Consider the following 19,617-nt stretch of genomic DNA (forward strand, 5'->3'; position numbering starts at 1 on the left):
CATACAATGAAACATTTAAATAGAAACCTCGTTGCTACTAACTAACATGTCTTCGATTTTTATATTTTTATGCAGAATAATTTATGGAAAGCTGAGGCTCAGAAGGTGCTGATGCTGCCACAGATAGCAAACTGACATCTGTAAACCATGTGATAATCTCTACTTTCTACAATACAGGTAAATTTTAGATAATTTGAAGTTGCTTTGACAACATAACCTTAACAGTTAGTTTGTGTCTTCATAGTCATCCCATGCTTATTGTTATCAGTATGGAGTTTGAACTCTATCTGCTGCTTGTATAAAGCTACATGTATGTATTAAGCTACATTGATTTTAACTGTAGACCTGTAACAAATTAGGTAAAGATGTTTATCTTGATTTTTGTATTTTATTTTATGCAGAAAACTATAATGAAAGCAGAACTGGAGAGGAGGGGAATGCTACTGAAGACGAGCAAGAATTTATTGCAAATATACCTGTTTTTTATGGTGCAGTACTTCCAGGTAAATCCTGGTTTGTTTTATTCTTCGTTAATATTCACCACTTGGTAAAAGCAATCAAGCTTAATTGTTCTTTACAAAGTTTAGTCAGGGTTGTAATAATAGAAGTATTTATGAGTCAGTTTTATATCGACTTTCATTAAACAAAGTGTATTTTAAAAATGTTTCCTCATTGTGTGAGCTGATGATTTTATGCTAATAGTGTCTCAAACTCATTTTCAAGAAATGTTTTTACCCCAGATTTTCATTTTAAAACTGATGCATCGTTTCTAGTAATCCCATGGTTATCCTAACCAGTACCCACATGGAACTCTTGCAGCTTAATTGTAAGCAGCTCTTTTTTTCGCTACATGGAACTGTCTTTTCAGCTGGTCCAAGTTCACTGCAGTCCTTTCCACCGTTAGATGGGGGAGTATTGGTGCAAGTTCTCGTAAGTGTCTTCACTCCTCCTCCACACGTCACACTGCACTTTGACTCAGACCAATCTGTGTACCCCCCGTCAACAGCTGTATAGTGGGAAAAGAAAGATCAACCTTTACTAAACGAGAATGGTCAGTTTTCAGAACTCTGTAACACACGAATCCTACCTTCAGCCTGCATGATGACTAGATCTTCTAAAATAAGGAAGAACAGAAAATTGTTACTAAAAAAAACTTACATAATTTTTGTTCGTTACACGGAACTATCTTTCTGCTGGCCCAAGCATAGTGCAGTCCTTTCCACCGTTAGATGCCGGGGAATTGGTGCAGGTCTTCACTCCTCCTCCACACTTCACACTGCACTTCGACTCAGACCAATCGGTGTATCCCCCGTCCACAGCTTTAATGAAGAAAAATGATCCGAATCGAATGAATAAACAAATTTAACATTATCGGAATTATTGCCTTCGTGTGGATTTTTTATTAAACATCGATCAAAACTTTAGACACCTCGTAGATGATGGAGACCAATGGAACTTACTGCATGTAGCTATTAAAAGGCTTCCACACTATTGATTGAGGAAAAAAAAAGTGGCGTAGGAGCTTCGCAGACGAATCTACAATTTAGGTAATTCCATAGAGGAGTGCAATATACGTCGTAAGGGAAGGCTAGACAAAACATTAGCTGTTTCCGATGGTATTCTTAATCTCTAGAATAACTGGTGACGACCGACAAAAAGCAGTTACAAAGATACTTACGGCATTTTTGTTCGTTACATGGAGATGTCTTTTCAGCTGGTCCAAGTTCACTGCAGTCCTTCCATCGCTAGAGGGAGGGGGATTGGTGCAGGTTCTTGTTAGTGTTTTCACTCCTCCTCCACACGTCACGCTGTACTTCGACTCAGACCACTCAGTGTATCCTCCGTCAACAACTTTGAAAGAGTAAATGATCCTTATTTGAATTTGTTTCTCGCTGGTCCTTAGGCATTCCTCTTGATAAAAAGCGTAGAAAATCTCCACGCTCTTAATAACTTTTTTAAATCTCAACTTACAGCGGATATTTCTAGAACGTCAGACAAGAGCTGAGAAATCTCCACATTCTCAATAATTTGATTTTATCTCCATATACAATGGATATTTCTTCAAGTTCAACTTATGCTAGTCATAAAATTACTGTTTCGGGCTTTGTGTTGACTCATTCTCTCAAAAGGATAGGAACAGCAGAAAATGGTTTTAAAAAGACTTTAGGCACTTTTGTTCGTTACACGGAGCTGTCTTTTCGGCTGGTCCAAGCTCACCGTAGTCCTTTCCACCGTTAGATGCTGGGGGATTGGTGCAGGTTCTTGTAAGTGTCTTCACTCCTCCTCCACACGTCACGCTGCACTTCGACTCAGACCAATCAGTGTATCCACCGTCGACAGCTTAGAGGGAGAAAAATGATCCTTATTTGAAATTGTTTCTCGGGGTCCATATAAGCATTCCTCTTGATAAAAAGCGTAGAAAATCTCCACGCTCTTAATAACTTTTTTTAATCTCAACTTACAGTGGATATTTCTAGAACGTCAACCTATGCTAGTCTTAGAATTCCAATTACTAATTCTCTCGGAAGATGAAGAAAAGCAGGTAATACTAGTCTTAAAATCACACCTCCAGGCGTTGCAATAACTAATTTTTCTCAAAAAATGGTTTTAAAAATACTTACGGCATTTTTGTTCGTTACATGGTGCTATCGTTTCAGCTGGTCCAAGTTCACTGCAGTCCTTTCCGCCATTAGATGGCGGGGAATTGGAACAGGTTCTTGTAAGTGTCTTAACTCCTCCTCCACACGTCACACTGCACTCAGACTCAGACCAATCAGTGTATCCTCCATTAACAGCTTTGAGGGAGATATATTAGCCGTATCAGATGAATAAACAAATCCAGTAGTCTCGGAACAAATTTGCAATACTTACGTGTGGATTTTTACTAAGCATATATCAAAATACTTTTGAACTAGCACATAAGGAGGAAGAAAAAGGAGCTTACCGCATGTAGCTTATAGAAGATCGTCGACACTATTGATTAGTGCGTCGAAATTTCCGTAAACCAGAACTGTTCCCTTCTTGCCGGCTACCTTTTTAATATCTTCCTTACTTTTGTACAGCTCTTTGTCAACTCCGATTACAACTATTTTAACGTTTTTTTTTCTGAATAGGAAGAGGTTAAAAATCCATTTTAATTCATCAATTGAAATCAATAAATCATAAAATCTATTTTAAAGTAATTGAACCTGATGGTTTTTAATCTCAGTGTGCTTGAATTAGTTTTCATTGGAAACGCAAGGGTTTTTTGTGCTTTCACAACCAGGCAGGCATCCCCAGGAAAACGAAAATTTGAAGAGCTCCTTCGTCTTAAGGGTTGGAGTTGGCACATTTTAACGGCTCCTCTGCTCTCAAAGTATTTTTGCCACGTAACCTTCCTTCTTTGAATTTCACATGGTCAGACTGGAAAATTCGTAATCAATAGTCATAGAGATTCTGCTTTTCGTGGTATTTTCAGTGCCAACAAAAAGGAACGAAAATGATTGAAACCCATTTTTGTTTTCAGCTGCCCAAAGAAGGTTGTCATTCGATAGCACGAGCCATCGCACGGGAGTTATTTCCCCTACTAGTAAATTGGAAATTATTTTTTTATCGTTTGTGGAGAAAGTTGTGATCATTCATGGGGAATCGCGCTCAGTAACTTACCTCAAAGTGGGTAATATCGTTATGAATTTGTTAGACGTGCCCTAAAACTATTTTATAAACGTTAGAGTCGTTGACAGCCACCCGGTAAAACGCTCAGCTTATCCGTAAATAAAGCTCGATAAAGCGGGCTGTGTAATGCATTTGTTATTCATTGTGAGGGACAGAGTATTCCCTATCACGCTCATTAAGTGAATCAGAACACGCTGTGACAATGTTGTTATTAAACAGATAAACTTCTGAGTGAACTGTTGCTCATTTTGATTTTTGCTCATTTCATTTATTTGTTCCGTCTTGAAGTATAACGGCCTGAAAAAAAAACGCCCAAAGGCTACTTAGAAGGTACGTTTTGGCAATTTTAAAATCACCTCGAGAAGAGTGAATATAACAAGGGAGTGGGCAACATACAGGGCCATCGAAGCTCGGATCATTGGATTATGCAATTCAAGAGTTTTCATTGGCTTAGCCGTCATGGGTCATGAGCCATTTTGCCATGCACGCATATGAAGACGAGTTTAATCGGAAGTGTTTTTGTACCTTATCACATTTCGGTAGTCCTTAAAAAAACAAGTTGGGATGATTTATTTATGTTTTGGGGCGTTTTAAATGAGACAATGATTCCACTCGCGCTCATTGAATGTGAGATAATTTCAGCCAACTCGAACCTACGGGCCTCATCTCTTATTCAACATGCGCCCGTGGAAAATTTATCTAAATTATTTTTCATGCTGAAATTGGCAAGGTAGTGGGTAACAATCCTCGGCCATCCGGGGATACCATTTATTATCGGAGCATTAACACTTATCTAAATGAAACATCTCACTGAAATTGTTCGTTTGAAGGCTTCACCTGTGTACTGCCTTTGCACGATTCAATCCAAGGGAGAAAAAGGGTAATTTAGCTAGGTGAAAATTTAACCAAATAATCGAAGCTGTCTCTGTCTCTAAATCCAAAGTCGGTGTCTTACAGATTTACCGTACCAAAGTTGAAAAAAGGTTTAGCTGTGTTACCTCCAAAGCTTTCGTGGTTTCCCAAAAAGGAACCGTCTTTCTGTCATCCCATTTGCCAATCCATGGCTTTCCGTCAGTGAAGATGAGCATGAGGTTCTGAGCATCAGGCCTATCCCCTCCTTCTGGGGTGAACAGTCTGTTAAGGGCTACTCTCAGGACAAGATCAGTGCGCGTACCTTTTTTACCGGGAACAACTTTGAATTCCTTGTTAACTTTTTGCTTTAAGCTTTTGGCATTGTAGTATCTGCTTTCTTTAAAGTATGTCTTAATTGAGGCGTACGATCCAAAAGTGGCAATTGCAAAATGATTTCCTTCGACAGAGACGCCCTTCTGGTCCACCAACGACTTAACCAGATCGACCAACTTATTACGGTGGCTTTTCTCCATGCTCTTCGATATGTCACCAACAACGGCGATGTCCATTATCTGGTCAAGACATTCATCTATTTATGGGTAAAAATGACAGAAATTGGTGTTTTGACTCCTGCAACGAATGCAAGATTGTGATGGATAAATAAATGTTGACAATTCCTCGCTCTTAGGCAAACAAGGCAAACTTGTCGCAACTGCAACTGGCCTGAAAACAACTAAGTACGTTAAATAAGCTGTCTATAACCTTTCTAAACTAAGTGGGGAAAAAAAAATGCAAAACCATACTTAATTTTCACGTGTGTTATTTTGACCCGTTGATTTTAAGGTTTTTTGAATGATTTTGAACGTTTATTGAAAATTACATTCCAGTTCATGGCCAATTTCATCCTGTACAGTTATCTCTTTGAATACTCATTAAGTGCTTTCATTCTGGATCGCATCGATTGGCGCCACCCTACCAGTATGTAACGAGGTCGGAAAATGAATGTCTTTGTAGAATGTAATAAGAAATTCTCTACTCGCTTTTATATCTTGACAGTTCGGTTCAGTTTATCGCCCAATTTGCGATCAATACCATATTATTTTAGTTTTAATTCTCCTGTTAGTGGTGAAACTTTCTCTTAAGACTTGATAGATGGAGAGTAGAAAAGGTTTAATAGCAATGATTAACACTAATATTGTGAGAGTGAAATGCTTAAATCTGTACTCAAAGTTAAAACACAAGAACATTTAAATTTAAAAATCCTTTGTGTAAAATCCCCCTAATGCTATGGATAGTGACTGGACAGTGACTGTAAAAAAGAGTCTCTAGAAGTTTCTGTAATACCTAGTCGTGCTGACATGTTTGCCATGAAACGTCACGTAGTTATGATATAAGACTGCCAAAATAGTTATGTTGCAAGCCTCCGCAATGTTCTGGAATTCTTTTTTAATGTAAATAAGGACTCAGTCGTGAAGTAGTCGTACTTGTTGTTGTCGGGAGTGACCGACTGTTCGGAAAGCTGTACCGAGAGAGCTGCTGCGGAAGATTGTTCATTTCGAGGAAAATTGGAGACAACAAAAGTTTGTTAAGGATAATTACTGAACTGCCCCCAGGAGTTGCTCCTTATTAAGAATATTACACGTTATATAATAACGTAGTTGAGTTTGTAGGACTATAGTGTTCTTTCTGTCGTTTATATCCTAAAGAAACACTAAGCATTAAACTCAGTCTATGCTAAAATTAGATCAACTCCAGACTTCAAGAAATAACGAGTCCTTTGTCACGGGCATTGTCCAGGCGGGTGTACTTTGTTGCGTCTATTCCTTTGTCCAGAAAAAGGATCAAGTGAAACACGGACTACGCTGCAAGATTGAACCAATTTGTAATTAGTCCTCCAAAGCCTTTTGGACTCAGGGAGTGGAGCATTGGCCGTTTACTTGACTTTTGTAACTAAGCTTTCTTATCATGAATTGACACAATCGTGGTTAAAGTATGCTATATGCGTCTATTCACTGGGAACCTTAGTTTTTATTTGAAAGTTCAGTAAAAACTACCTTTCTGAGCTAGTGTAGTGGTTTCGATATTATACAGCAAATAAATCTTTGAGAGGTTATTATGATCAAAATTTTCCTTCGCACGCTTTTCAAACTGTTTGGCATGATGTAGTAGATATTTGTGTTTTTCATTTTTTTCAAAAATCATAATTAAAAGAGTAAATCCTATACGTTGTGGCTTAAATACGTTAAATAGGTTTATAAACGACTGGCTCAATACTGGATAAAATATATATCATTCTTCCATTTCCGGGAGAGGTTTGTGTCGGTTCGCGTGACCCGACTCAAACCATTTTCCCTTGTTCAATTCGCTGCTTCTATCGCGGGCTTAGTACTGGATAAACTAAATTTTTTCTTTCATTTCAGGGGTTGCCCGAACCGACCCAGAAATCCCTCCCTTTTTAACTCTGCCGCTTCTCTCGCGGGCTTAGTACTGGATAAAGTAAATTTTTTCTCTCATTTCCGGGTTACCCGAACCGTTCCGGGTCACCTGAACCGGCCCAGACCTCCCTCCCTTTTTTGACCCTGCCGCTTCTATCGTACCGTTTATCATTTCGCTCCGTTTGAATCACTTAACGCCTAGCACAGGCTATTTTTCATAACATTTGTATGTCGTGAGTATTTTGACGTGATGCAATACATAGAATTTAGCATATTCTTATGCCTGACTGAGTACGTTGAGTAGAAGTAAACGATTAGGTCTGGAATAGAATTCATATATCATTGTTTTCAGCCGGAATTACTGCATAAAACACAATTGCTTGTGTGGCTTCTTTCGGTTCTAACTTACCTTAAGTGAGTTAAACAGAGCTGTTTTCACTTACTTTTCAGGCTGAAGACGTTTGATACGCAGAACATGACGCCCATCAAGAGGGGTATAATGGTGCAGGGCTATTGTAGTTTTACTGCAGATGATATTGATGATACTCACTGATGGATAAATAAAAGCCATTCCAGTAAAAGTACTTTGTTTATGATGTTTATTATTTTACTTAAGAGAACTTTATTTATAAATCCTTTTGGTAAAAACTGGAGTACGGTTTTTTAATTTCATGCCTTCTAACTAGCTGAACGAAGCCATGTTTTAAGCTTGTAACCATGCTCCCAGCTCATAACCTAGCTCCGACAAATATAGGTAATGAATTCGTCAGCAACTTTAGACTACCAGATCCACTGAAAAACACACTAAATTGGGTATATGTAACGGAAAACTAAGCACTTTTTATTTGCTAAAATTCGTAACATGATTCTTTTAATGTTGCGATAACAAAAGTCAATTGTTTCAGAATGGCATAATACAGCCAACGTCATCCACTGCATAACTTGTACAACGTGTTGCAAACATTTATACATCGGCGAAAAAGGAAGACGACGAGGCGACCGATTCCGAGAACACATTCGTGGCGTAGAAAGGAATTCAAACCAATCGCTAAACACTTTAATTTCCCAAATCGTTCTTAGCAACATATGGCAGTGTGCGGCCTTCAAGTGTCCTTTAAATCGGCTCTCTTTTTCACGTTGTCGTGTTCCCATCAATAGCGCGACTCCATTTTTTTGTATATAAACCAAACAAAACCCATACACAATTCTTCCATCAGCTCTGCTCAAAACGCCAGCTTTAGTAACTCTTTACAGCGGTCAATTCTTATTATCAACTCAGTTGATAAAACAAAATTATCAAAATAAAGTATCTAGAAGAGAACCTGATCAAGGTTAACTCATCTGCAAAGTTTCAAGGAAATCCTGTAAAGTCCTAATCACCTACATTATGCTATCTCGTCGTGTCGCTGTAAAAAAAGAGCGCTATTGAAACTGAGAGCGTATCACGACGATTGACAAACTTGTTGTAGCTTTCAGCTAGTCTTTATCAAGCGATGCCTTGAAGATCAACTGGATAGTTGTCACCTTATGAAGCATCGTGCTTAGCTGTGAATGGCTAGGATTTAAAAGTTGTGATTGGTGCGTTTTGAGGAAAAGATCACGCGGCGCTGCGCTATCGCACGCCTCTCCGTCTGTGCGTACAAGTTGCTCTTTTAAAGCATGCACAAAAAACTGTATTGCGGGCGGCACAAATCTATCCATTACGCATACTGGAAGGCCAGGGCTTGGTACAGCGTACCACTGGCGCATGCTTCGGCATTACACGGTCTTCACTTGGGCTAATAAATGTGAAGCCAGCAAGCAGAGAATAACCTACCCACGCTTTGGGCGGGAGATCATACCAGTTAGTTTTTATTCGAAAACAATACAATTTCTAGTTAACTTGCAAAGCAAAAATAGTCATGGTTAAAACTATGTCAACCGCAAGCTCGAGAAGAATTCCTTATAACGCGCGCGGAGGTGGATGAGAAAGTGGACAAGAAGATGAAGCATTGAGTTTAAATTGTAAGAGACAGGATCAAAAAGGAAACCTCCACTGGTAGAATGAGTTGGCATTAAATAGATGAAAATGTCATTTCAAAAATTTGGGCGAAAACATGGGATACAGGAACCAAATATTTGAAACTGGAAACAAATAAAAGCAATATCGATGTCTGACTTTCTCGGCAGGCGCCATTTTGGATTGCATGACGTCATTCAGTTTCCGCTACTATCATTGAACAATAGTATTTTGTCCACAGTGGTCCACAGGGGATAATACGGAGATTGCAGCAACCTTGGAGACTTGGAGACTCAACATGGCAACGCTCAAAAAGTCCACATCCAAAATAACTGATATCTGTTTCCATTTTTTTCCATACAAATTACTTCATTTCCATTTATGCCGACAAATTTTTACTTCTAAAAATCAATTTGGATGATAAAACGACGATTTCTCTCCACCAGTGGCTTTCTTTAAGAAATGGGCAAAGACAAAGGTTCCCGCTTTAAGGTAGTTTATTTTCAGTATGATATGCATACACAATAATTCCGTACATTGTTGTTGCTTCATTCATAGTCTACCCCATTTGTTTTGGTCCAAAGATACGACATGTCTTGAAAAGCCAGCTTCTTTATTCTACAAAATAAACACAAAAGCTTGATTTTGTGACACTCGTATGTGAGAAAAGTTTCTCGGTGAGCATCACTTTATGATAATAATTATAAATATTGATATATTTTTTAAACTTTAAAAAACACTACATTAAATTCCTACAAACCTACCTACGAACTACATTGCTAAAATAATATTCAACTTTAAAAACCAGCCTCTTTATCCTAGAAAATGGCACGAAATGTTGTTTTTTTGTGACGCTCGCATGTGAGAAAATTTTTTCGGTAAGCATCAATGGAAGCAGATCAGAGTTTATAAAGCTAACAAAGTAGCAATTACAATAATTTTTATAGCAGTAATACTAACAGCAATAATGGTAAATATAACCATAAAGTACTTAAACGGGATCCATTTTTCTCTCTGAGAAGGCCAGGTAGATTCAAAAGTAAGAGCGATTGAGGTTTTTGCAATTATAACTTACCCGAACAAGCCGATCCCTTGATTGTTTTCATCATTTCATCAAGCTTATCGAACGCCTCCACCTGAACCACAGGACCTGCGCCAGCGATATCGTGCAAAGTGTCTTCATCCACTCCTGGACCGATGCCCACTGCTACAATGTTGACTTTCTTTTCCTGTAAGAAGAGAATCTCTGACACATGAGTCACTTTTGATTGGAGAAGGATTAAGTTAGTTTTAAGGGTCCATTACTGCTAGAACTTATTCTGCATCATAAAGTGAGCAGGATGCAATGCTAATTCATCTCAACAAATGACAACGAACATAACACAAGGGACCCAACTAGGGCTCTAGTTCTTAGTGAAATGACTCGTTGAAACATCAACTGTCATTGATCAAACTTTTTTTTTTTTAACTACTTCACACCCACCTTGAAATTTTTATTTATTTCTTCAGCAAATACTTTGAAGTTAATGACCTAGCTTTCAGTTCACAAGAATTGAAAAATTCAACTCATTAGGTTCACATTTTTATTTGTCTTAGCCCTATGTTCTCATCAATCAAGCCTCGACATAACTATTTTATACTCGCCTTGAAATCTTTCGATATCTCTTTAGAAAATGCCTTGAAGTCAAAGTCTTTGTCTGGATTAGTTGGCTTTCCATCTGTGAGTACAATCATAACATTTGGTTTGTCTGGTCTGTCTCCTCCTGCCTCAGTAAACATCTCGTCCCTCGCCATAAGGAGAGCCATATCGGTGCGAGTTTGATACTGTAGGACCATTGGTTCGTTGGCTATTTTTCTTAGTAAGGCGTCTTTATTGTGATATTGTGAGTCGCCAAATTTGAAAGACAGTTGTGCCTTTTTGTTAAAGGTAATAAGGCCGAAGTGATCTGCTTCAGGAGCAGGGTCGAAGTTCCCAACCAGTTTACCCAGGAAGGTGATAACCATTTCCAGATTACCTAATTTAACACTCTGGGATTTGTCGAGAACGATAGCAACGTCAAGTCCAGCTGTGCACGGAGGAGCTGTGGAGATGAAAAAGGGAAATAACTTGAAGAAAGATGTAAAATAGTGCCAGCAGTGATATTTGAGTCATGAAACAACATCAAAACATCGTTACAAGTCATTATTTCTAGTCTTATAATGCACAGACAATGATATTTCCCTATTATTTGATAACGATATATTTTTGTTTCTTGTTTGAACTGAGATACTTATCAGGTGGTCTTTTCCAATATTTCTATGTTACTTCTCTATCGTAACTAAATATTATCACTCATTGAAGTTTGAATAAAGGTGAGAGGTGATGAGGAATTCGTTTGATCAAGAGTTTAGCTTGCTAAATTGAAATCTTTAGGCTATCGGTTCCAAACCTCCTCAGTGTCTCTTTGTAATTCCGAGTTGAGCCTCTTGCAAATAACCAATATTAATGAATGTACTCTCGGACAAACATCCCATCATATTTCGAAAGAAATGGACAACGTGGTTCATTCAATGCCTCCTGAGTAACTAAGAATAATGGGCTATGGCTTCTATAGTGATGAAAGACAACCAAGAAATATTTGCAATAATGCGATAAGGAACTAGATTACTGAGCAGTTAATTTCACGACTCCAATTCCACTACGTTTTCACAGCATTCCCTAAAGCATGAATTTTACGTTTTGTAAATGAGCTTTGAAGTTTTCAGGGTACAAGCGACAAGATTTAGGACTTGCATGCCTTAACTGGGGCAGGACTGGTGCAACGAGCATTCAATTTGAAAGTTACAACCGCATATTTTGTGCTGATCGTCACTTCCGCAATCTACCTGTGAAAATGATTATAGAACACGGTCTGTATCCCACTTTGTTTTATCATTTTCTTCAGTGCTCTAACTGCTTCAGTTTCACAACAAAATGGAATACTGATGACAACTATCGCTGCAAAACATCCAGATAACTTCATACTACAAATACTTACGGCAAGGTTGTTCGTTACATGAAAGTGTCATTTTAGCTGGTCCCAGTTCACTGCAGTCCTTTCCACCGTGTTGTGGAGCAGGATTGGTACATGTTCTTGTTTTAGTCATTACTCCTCCTCCACATGTCACACTGCACTCAGACTCCTTCCATTCAGTGTATTTGCCATCAATTGCTAAACCATGAAAAATTAAAAAATTAATGTTCAAGATGGGAAATTTAAAAAGCGCACTGAAAGTAACACAAAAATAGTAGATTGCAGTCATTGCGTCTGAAAGACTTGAAACCTTGCTTGATAAACATACTTCCAAAATATAATTACGCTGCAGAACCATGAAATCTTTTCTTACTTCAAGAATCCCTTTTGAGTAGCTCATAATCAATTTTTATCGGACTGCTATAAGATCGGAGAGAGAGAGAGAGGAGGGGGGAGGAGTCTTTTTTTCTCCGAACTCCTGTTAAAAATAGAATTTTGCACGCGATTTGTATCTTCCTTTCATTAAATCACGTGACTTGAGATCGGAATCTCGCTGTTCGCGCGCTTTTCTTTAAACTGTCGTTCGGATAAAGGAAAATCGAAAAAAGCTTTAATTCTCAATCTCATCGAAGAATTAAGTCTTGGAAGTTCTATGAATATTTTCGTTTCTTATAAATACGTAACAGGAAAGTGGCCACTTTGCAGGGCGAGATTGAAGATGACAGCGCCCGTATTCAAGTTTTAAGCACATTTGAGGACAATATTTTCAAGGTGAGGTTGCTTTTAGTTATCCTCATAATGCCACAGTGCCAAAATTCTATGCAAACATTTTAGAGCTTTGGATAGATTCAAGTGATTTCAGGCGCACACTTCTATATTAAACGTTTTGCCTAAGTGATATCGGTACACGTTTGATATCACGAGCATAAGATAAGATAAGTGTAAAGGATACAATCATGAAAAACCAAAAAAAATTATTTAAGTCCCTAATTAAGAAATAAATCATGAAATCTGTCTAAAGCAACATAAAGTGAGGTTAAAGATCGTTATAGAGTGGATTACAGCCAGGATTAGCACAACACTCGGTGATACTCAATTAAAAGAAAAGTAAATGTAGAGACAATTACTCCGACAATTGTTCTGACAAATACTCACGGCATTCCTGTGTGCTGCATGATTCCGTTTTCTCAGAAGGCCCCAGTTCACTGCAGTTCTTTCCACCATTAGACGGCGGAGGATTGGTACAGGTTCTTGTAAATGTTTTTATTCCTCCTCCGCATGTCACAGTGCATTCTGACTCCTGCCATTCGGTGTATTTGCCATCAATTGCTAAACCATAAAAAAGAAATACTTTTCACCCTTGTGCACAACCTGCTATGAACTTGGTTTTAGAATCAATTACAACAACAATAATCTTATCCTTTATTTTGGGAAAGCTTTTTCTTGCTGTTACAGAAAAAAGGTCTCTTTTCCCTTAATTAAGAGCTCACAAGTCCACAAGTTATGCAAATTATGAAATAATCGACAACCACTCAATGTAGTTGCCATCAATTGCTAAATCGTGACAAAAACTCTTCAAAAGTTTTGAAAATGAATTTTCAGGTACCAAGCATTGCCTAGAACCAGAGCAGCAAATCTTATCTCAGCACTTTTATTCGTTGTACTTTGCTATCGCTTTCTCTTAGCCTTCTCAAGAGCTTTAGGATGTGGTTGCAAAATGATTGTTTGTGCTCACCGCATGATTCTTCGTTGCATGAAAGTGTTATTTCAGCTGGTCCCAGTTCACTGCAGTCCTTTCCACCGTGTTGTGGAGCAGGATTGGTGCAAGTTCTTGTTTTAGTTATTACTCCTCCTCCACATGTCGCACTGCACTCAGACTCCTTCCATTCAGTGTATTTGCCATCAATTGCTAAACAATGAAAATTAAAACAGCGCATGATGTAACAGAAAAATACTAGATTGCAATTATTGCATCTTAAAGACTTGAAATCCTGCTTGGTAAACATACTGCCAAAATATAATGACGCTGCAGAACCATGTAATATTTTCTTACTTCAAGAATCCCTTTTGTGTAGCTCATCATCAATTTTTCTCGGATTGCTATGGGATCGGTGAGAGAGAGGAGGGGGAGTGATCATTTATACTCCGAACTCCTGTTGAAAATAGGATTTTGCACGCGATTTGTACCTTTCTTTCATTAAATCACGTGACTTGAGACCGGAATCTTGCTCTTCGCAAACCTCTTCTTTTAATTGTCGTTCGGAAAAAGAAACTCGAAAAAAATGTTAACTCTCGATATCATTGAAGAATAAAGTCTTGGAAGTTCAATGAATATTTTCGCTTCTCATAAATGTGTAACAGAAAAGTGGCCACTTTGCAGGGTGAGATTGAAGATGACAGCGCCTGTAGTCAAGTTTTAAGCACATTTGTAGACAATGTTTTCAAGGGGAGGTTGCTCTTAGTTATCCTCACAACGCGACAGTGCCAAAATTCTATGTAAACATCATAGAGCTTAGGATAGATTTGACTGATTTCAGGACCACACTTCTCTCTTAAAACGGTTGCTTAAGTGTTATCGGTACACGTTTGATATCACGAGCATAAGATAAGTGTAAAGGATACAATCACGAAAAAACAAATAAAAAATGATTATAAGTCCCTAATTAACTCATGAATCACGAAAACTGTGTAAAGCAACATAAAGCGTGGATAAAGATCGCTATAGAGTGGATTACAGCCAGGATTAGAACAACACTCGGTGATACTCAATTAAAAGAAAAGTAAATGTAGAGTCAATCACTCCTACAAATACTCACGGCATTCCTGTATGTTGCATGATTCCGTTTTCTCAGAAGGCCCCAGTTCACTGCAGTTCTTTCCACCATTAGACGGCGGAGGATTGGTACAGGTTCTTGTAAATGTTTTTATTCCTCCTCCGCATGTCACAGTGCATTCTGACTCCTGCCATTCGGTGTATTTGCCATCAATTGCTAAACCATAAAAAAGAAATACTTTTCACCCTTATGCACAACCTGTTAGGAACTTATTTTTAGAATCAATTACAACAACAATAATCTTATCCTATATTATGGGAAAGCTTTTTCTTGCTGTTACAGAAAAAAGGTCTCTTTTCCCTTAATTAAGTGCTCACAAGTCCACAAGTTATGCAAATTATGAAAGTGTTATTGCATGAACATCCAGATAACTTCATACTACAAATACTTACGGCAAGGTTGTTCGTTACATGAAAGTGTCATTTCAGCTGGTCCCAGTTCACTGCAGTCCTTTCCACCGTGTTGTGGAGCAGGATTGGTGCAAGTTCTTGTTTTAGTTATTACTCCTCCTCCACATGTCGCACTGCACTCAGACTCCTCCCATTCGGTGTATCCGCCATCAATTGCTAAACCATTAAAACATCATTTAGTAATGTACATTAAAGAAAGCATAATCGTCGCTTAAAGACATAAATTTCTATATCAGCTTACGGCATTCTTGCTCGTTGCAGGAAAGTGTCATTTCAGCTGGTCCCAGTCCACTGCAGTCCTTTCCACCGTGTTGTGGAGCAGGATTGGTACAAGTTCTTGTTTTAGTTATTTCTCCTCCTCCACATGTCGCACTGCACTCTGACTCCTTCCATTCGGTGTATTTGCCATCAATTGCTAAACCATTAAAAAAATGTTTTTTTTAATTTGAAAGAGAACTGGTCCCGGCTGGACACCATCCCTGCATCTTAGCCACAACAAACGTCTTTCTGAAGAAAAACACTTGTCCAGTTTGGGATCAGCGGCCAAACTGGACTCCAGAGATAGGGTTTTTGGAGCAAAGAGAGAACTCGCAAACGATAAAGAGCTCGAAACAGACGATAAATTAGAAAATTATTGTGCAAGGGCAGAAAGTAAAAGATATTAAATTTGAAAGCGATTCAATAATGAATCAGGAGTCAGAAATTGAGACTGGAACAGCAACTCAAACCGAGGAGTTTGTGTACCCTTTTCGTCCAACCTACAGGGGACCCTCCACCCCTATACCCCTTTGAGAAACTCAGTCACGTAATAATATTTGGCCTTTTCATGCATCACAAGTAATGTCCACAACTCTGTCACGTTCACGCGAAATTCAAGATATTCACTTTGAATTAATACTTTACTTTTTCTATTCTTGCAGAACAACCTTACACGACAAAATGTAATGTTTTATCTTATTTGTCCAAGAACCATTAGTGGTTCTTTTTATGAATTTTATTGATGAGTATTAAGTCCATCCCGGGTCAAAAGCTCACCAGAGCCGTTCTAGAACAATACGTAAATTTTCATAACAATATCATAGCCGGAAATTTAAATTAATTTGAAACGTTTAAATTAAAAAAGATGCGTGCAAACAGACATGAAAAGATCTTTTCATCTCTAACCACGGTTCACAAATAAAAATCGCCTAATCATGATTCGCGTAAAAAGTATAGGGGACCCTCTTAGTTAAGAGCCAACAAGTCCGCAAGTTATACAAATTATGAAATGATCAAAGATGGATCTTATCATGATGTATATTGAAGAAAGTACACGTATCGCGTAAGGACATAAATTGCTATATCAGCTTACGGCATTCTTGTTCGTTGCATGCAAGTGTCTTTCCAGCCGGTCCCAGTTCACTGCAGTCCTTTCCACCGTTAGATGGCGGAGGATTGGTACAGGTTCTTGTAAATGTCATTACTCCTCCTCCACACGTCACACTGCACTCAGACTCCTTCCATTCGGTGTACTTGCCGTCAATTGCTAAACCACCAAAACGAAAAAATGTTCACTCGTCTGCACAACTTGTTGTAACCATGAAATCAATAAATTGGTTTTAGAATCAAAGTCAACAGAATCATTTTATCATATAAACTAAGGTGTTATACAAGGACTTTTAATAACAATCCACAAGTTATGCAAATTATGAAAGGGTCGAAGATGGATCTTATCATGATGTACATTAAAGAAAGTACACCCATCGCGTAAGGACATAAATTGCTATATCAGCTTACGGCATTCTTGTTCGTTGCATGCAAGTGTCTTTTCAGCCGGTCCCAGTTCACCACAGTCCTTTCCACCGTTAGACGGAGGAGGATTGGTACAGGTTCTTGTAAGTGTCCTTACTCCTCCTCCACACGTCACACTGCACTCAGACTCCTTCCATTCGGTGTACTTGCCGTCAATTGCTAAACCACCAAAACGAAAAAATGTTCACTCGTCTGCACAACTTGTTGTAACCATGAAATCAGTAAATTGGTTTTAGAATCAAATTCAACAGAATCATTTTATCATAAAAGCTAAGGTGTTATACAAGGACTTTTTATAATAATCCGCAAGTTATGCAAGTTATGAAAGGGTCGAAGATGGATCTTATCATGATGTACATTAAAGAAAGTACACCCATCGCGTAAGGACATAAATTGCTATATCAGCTTACGGCATTCTTGTTCGTTGCATGCAAGTGTCTTTTCAGGCGGTCCCAGTTCACTGCAGTCCTTTCCACCGTTAGACGGAGGAGGATTGGTACAGGTTCTTGTAAGTGTCCTTACTCCTCCTCCACACGTCACACTGCACTCAGACTCCTTCCATTCGGTGTACTTGCCGTCAATTGCTAAACCACCAAAACGAAAAAATGTTCGCTCGTCTGCACAACTTGTTGTAACCATGAAATCAGTAAATTGGTTTTAGAACCAAAGTCAACAGAATCATTTTATCATATAAACTAAGGTGTTTTACAAGGACTTTTAATAATAATCCACAAGTTATGCAAATTATCAAATGATCGAAGATGGATCTTATCATGATGTACATTAAAGAAAGTACACCCATCGCGTAAGGACATAAATTGCTATATCAGCTTACGGCATTCTTGTTCGTTGCATGCAAGTGTCTTTTCAGGCGGTCCCAGTTCACTGCAGTCCTTTCCACCGTTAGATGGCGGAGGATTGGTACAGGTTCTTGTAAATGTCATTACTCCTCCTCCACACGTCACACTGCACTCAGACTCCTTCCATTCGGTGTACTTGCCGTCAATTACTAAACCACCAAAACGAAAAAATGTTCACTCGTCTGCACAACTTGTTGTAACCATGAAATCAGTAAATTGGTTTTAGTATCAAAGTCAACAGAATCATTTTATCATATAAACTAAGGTGTTATGCAAGGATTACGAAATGATCGTTGAAAAGCCTAATAACAAGGAATTTGTAAACCGAATGTAGACCGATGTTTATAAGTCCGTTCCAATAATACCGTATGTACTTATTATGCTCTCTTATTTTCAGCTTAACCGTGATAAGTTAAAAGTTGAACTTACCACAGTAAACTTCTAACACTTCGTCTAAATTTTCGCTTAGTTTTATATAGCTCGGGAACAAAAGAACTCTGCCTTTTTCACCAGCAATCTCTGCCATTTTCTTCTCTTGCTTTGCCACATTTTTGCCAACCCCAACAACGACAACGAAAACATCTTTAGCCTAACACAAAACAGACAGGCTCAAAGTTAGTTGGGCAGTTAGTTAGTTTGATACATATGTTACGTAAGGTCTTATCGTGAAAATGAGTACAAGATAACCTTAAAATGTTTTTTTAAAAAATTAATTCTTCACCTCTCTATCAAATGTACTAGAAGGCTAACTAACTTCAGGACCTCGTTTGACCAAGAAGACTAATTATCAATTCACAATGGACAAAGTCGCGGAATTTATATAATTAACTTTAGTAAAAAGGTCATGTCATCTACAAATTGATATTTGCTTTCCGATATAAAATTCTCATTATTTACCTCCAGCGCCTTCGTTGATGTTTCAAAAGGAATGAAAGTTTTTTTGTCTTTCTTTGGAATATAAGGTTTTCCATCAGTTACGATAATTAAGACGTTCTTGGCTTTGGGTCTGTCCCCTCCAGCTTCTGTAAACACTTCTCTGGAAGCCAGGTCCAAAGCAAGATCTGTACGAGTTCCAAATTTCTTTGGCCTAACTATGAAGATTTCTTTTACAGCCTTCTTCAATTTGCCTGCATCGTGGTATTCTTTATTGTTAAGCTTGTTATGAATATCAGCAGTTTTTGCAAACGTGCCAAGAGCAACATGATTTCCATCAGCAGAAACGAGAGTTGAGTCAAGTAACTCTTCAATAAAGTTCACCAGCTTTTTTCGTTGTTGCTTCCTCATACTCTTTGATATGTCACCAAAAATCGCTACATCCATATTCTGTTGGTGGCACTGGTTATCTAATTTTAAGAATAGAAATCAGTGTTTAAACTCATCAGCGAGTAAATATTGAGGCTTTTAAGGCTTGAGATTAGCAATTTTGCACCGCTTAGGCTGTTTTACTTTGGGATGCCCATAATCAAAATCACAGTTCTTAGAGCAAACAGTCCGGGATTGCTTTGTTTTTGCTTTACCTCGCCCATACAATCGTCCCATAAAACCGCACCACTCCCTGTACCAATCAGATGTAAAACTGAAACCAATTACGTCTTGGTCGCTCGCGTTTTCACGCGCTTCAGGCAATTCAGTTGGTGTATTTGTGCTCTTATTGTATCTTAAAGGTATATTCCTTTCTTCTGATTGGCCGCTCTAATTACTATAGTTTTGGTCAGTTTTTACGAGAATCAATCAAAAAGCGTAGTAGTCCCCATACCATCAATGGGGACTATTCTATTTTCTTAAGATT

The 19,617-nt window shown here is 38.3% G+C and overlaps 1 protein-coding gene across 1 annotated transcript; it reads right to left on the bottom strand.

Moving 5' to 3' along the window:
* Positions 1-749: 749 nt before the first annotated feature.
* Positions 750-19,082, bottom strand: LOC131786431 (SCO-spondin). Its single transcript, XM_066158856.1, has 21 exons — positions 18,726-19,082; positions 18,258-18,417; positions 17,804-17,977; positions 17,379-17,552; positions 16,954-17,127; positions 16,529-16,702; positions 15,419-15,592; positions 15,160-15,333; positions 14,750-14,923; positions 13,669-13,842; positions 13,089-13,262; positions 11,958-12,131; positions 10,585-11,021; positions 4,653-5,078; positions 4,180-4,199; positions 3,053-3,105; positions 2,622-2,795; positions 2,218-2,340; positions 1,675-1,851; positions 1,088-1,114; positions 750-1,006 (listed from the first exon to the last, which is right to left on the bottom strand). Exons 2-21 carry the CDS (start codon positions 18,352-18,354, stop codon positions 750-752), a joined length of 3,531 nt encoding a protein of 1,176 aa, XP_066014953.1. The 5' UTR covers positions 18,355-18,417; positions 18,726-19,082.
* Positions 19,083-19,617: the final 535 nt, after the last annotated feature.

The sequence above is a fragment of the Pocillopora verrucosa genome, chromosome 12 (genome assembly GCF_036669915.1).
Source record: "Pocillopora verrucosa isolate sample1 chromosome 12, ASM3666991v2, whole genome shotgun sequence".
NCBI classification, from domain to species: Eukaryota; Metazoa; Cnidaria; class Anthozoa; order Scleractinia; family Pocilloporidae; genus Pocillopora; species Pocillopora verrucosa.

What these genes read in the sequence shown, in the direction of transcription:
- LOC131786431 (XM_066158856.1), bottom strand. Translation starts at nt 18,354, where the DNA reads ATGGCAGAGATTGCTGGTGAAAAAGGCAGAGTTCTTTTGTTCCCGAGC. An exon ending in AGTGTTAGAAGTTTACTGTG is followed by an intron (nt 17,978 to 18,257) that starts GTAAGTTCAACT and finishes TTGGTGGTTTAG; the next exon opens with TAATTGACGGCAAGTACACC. An exon ending in ATGCAACGAAGAATCATGCG is followed by an intron (nt 13,263 to 13,668) that starts GTGAGCACAAAC and finishes TTTATGGTTTAG; the next exon opens with CAATTGATGGCAAATACACC.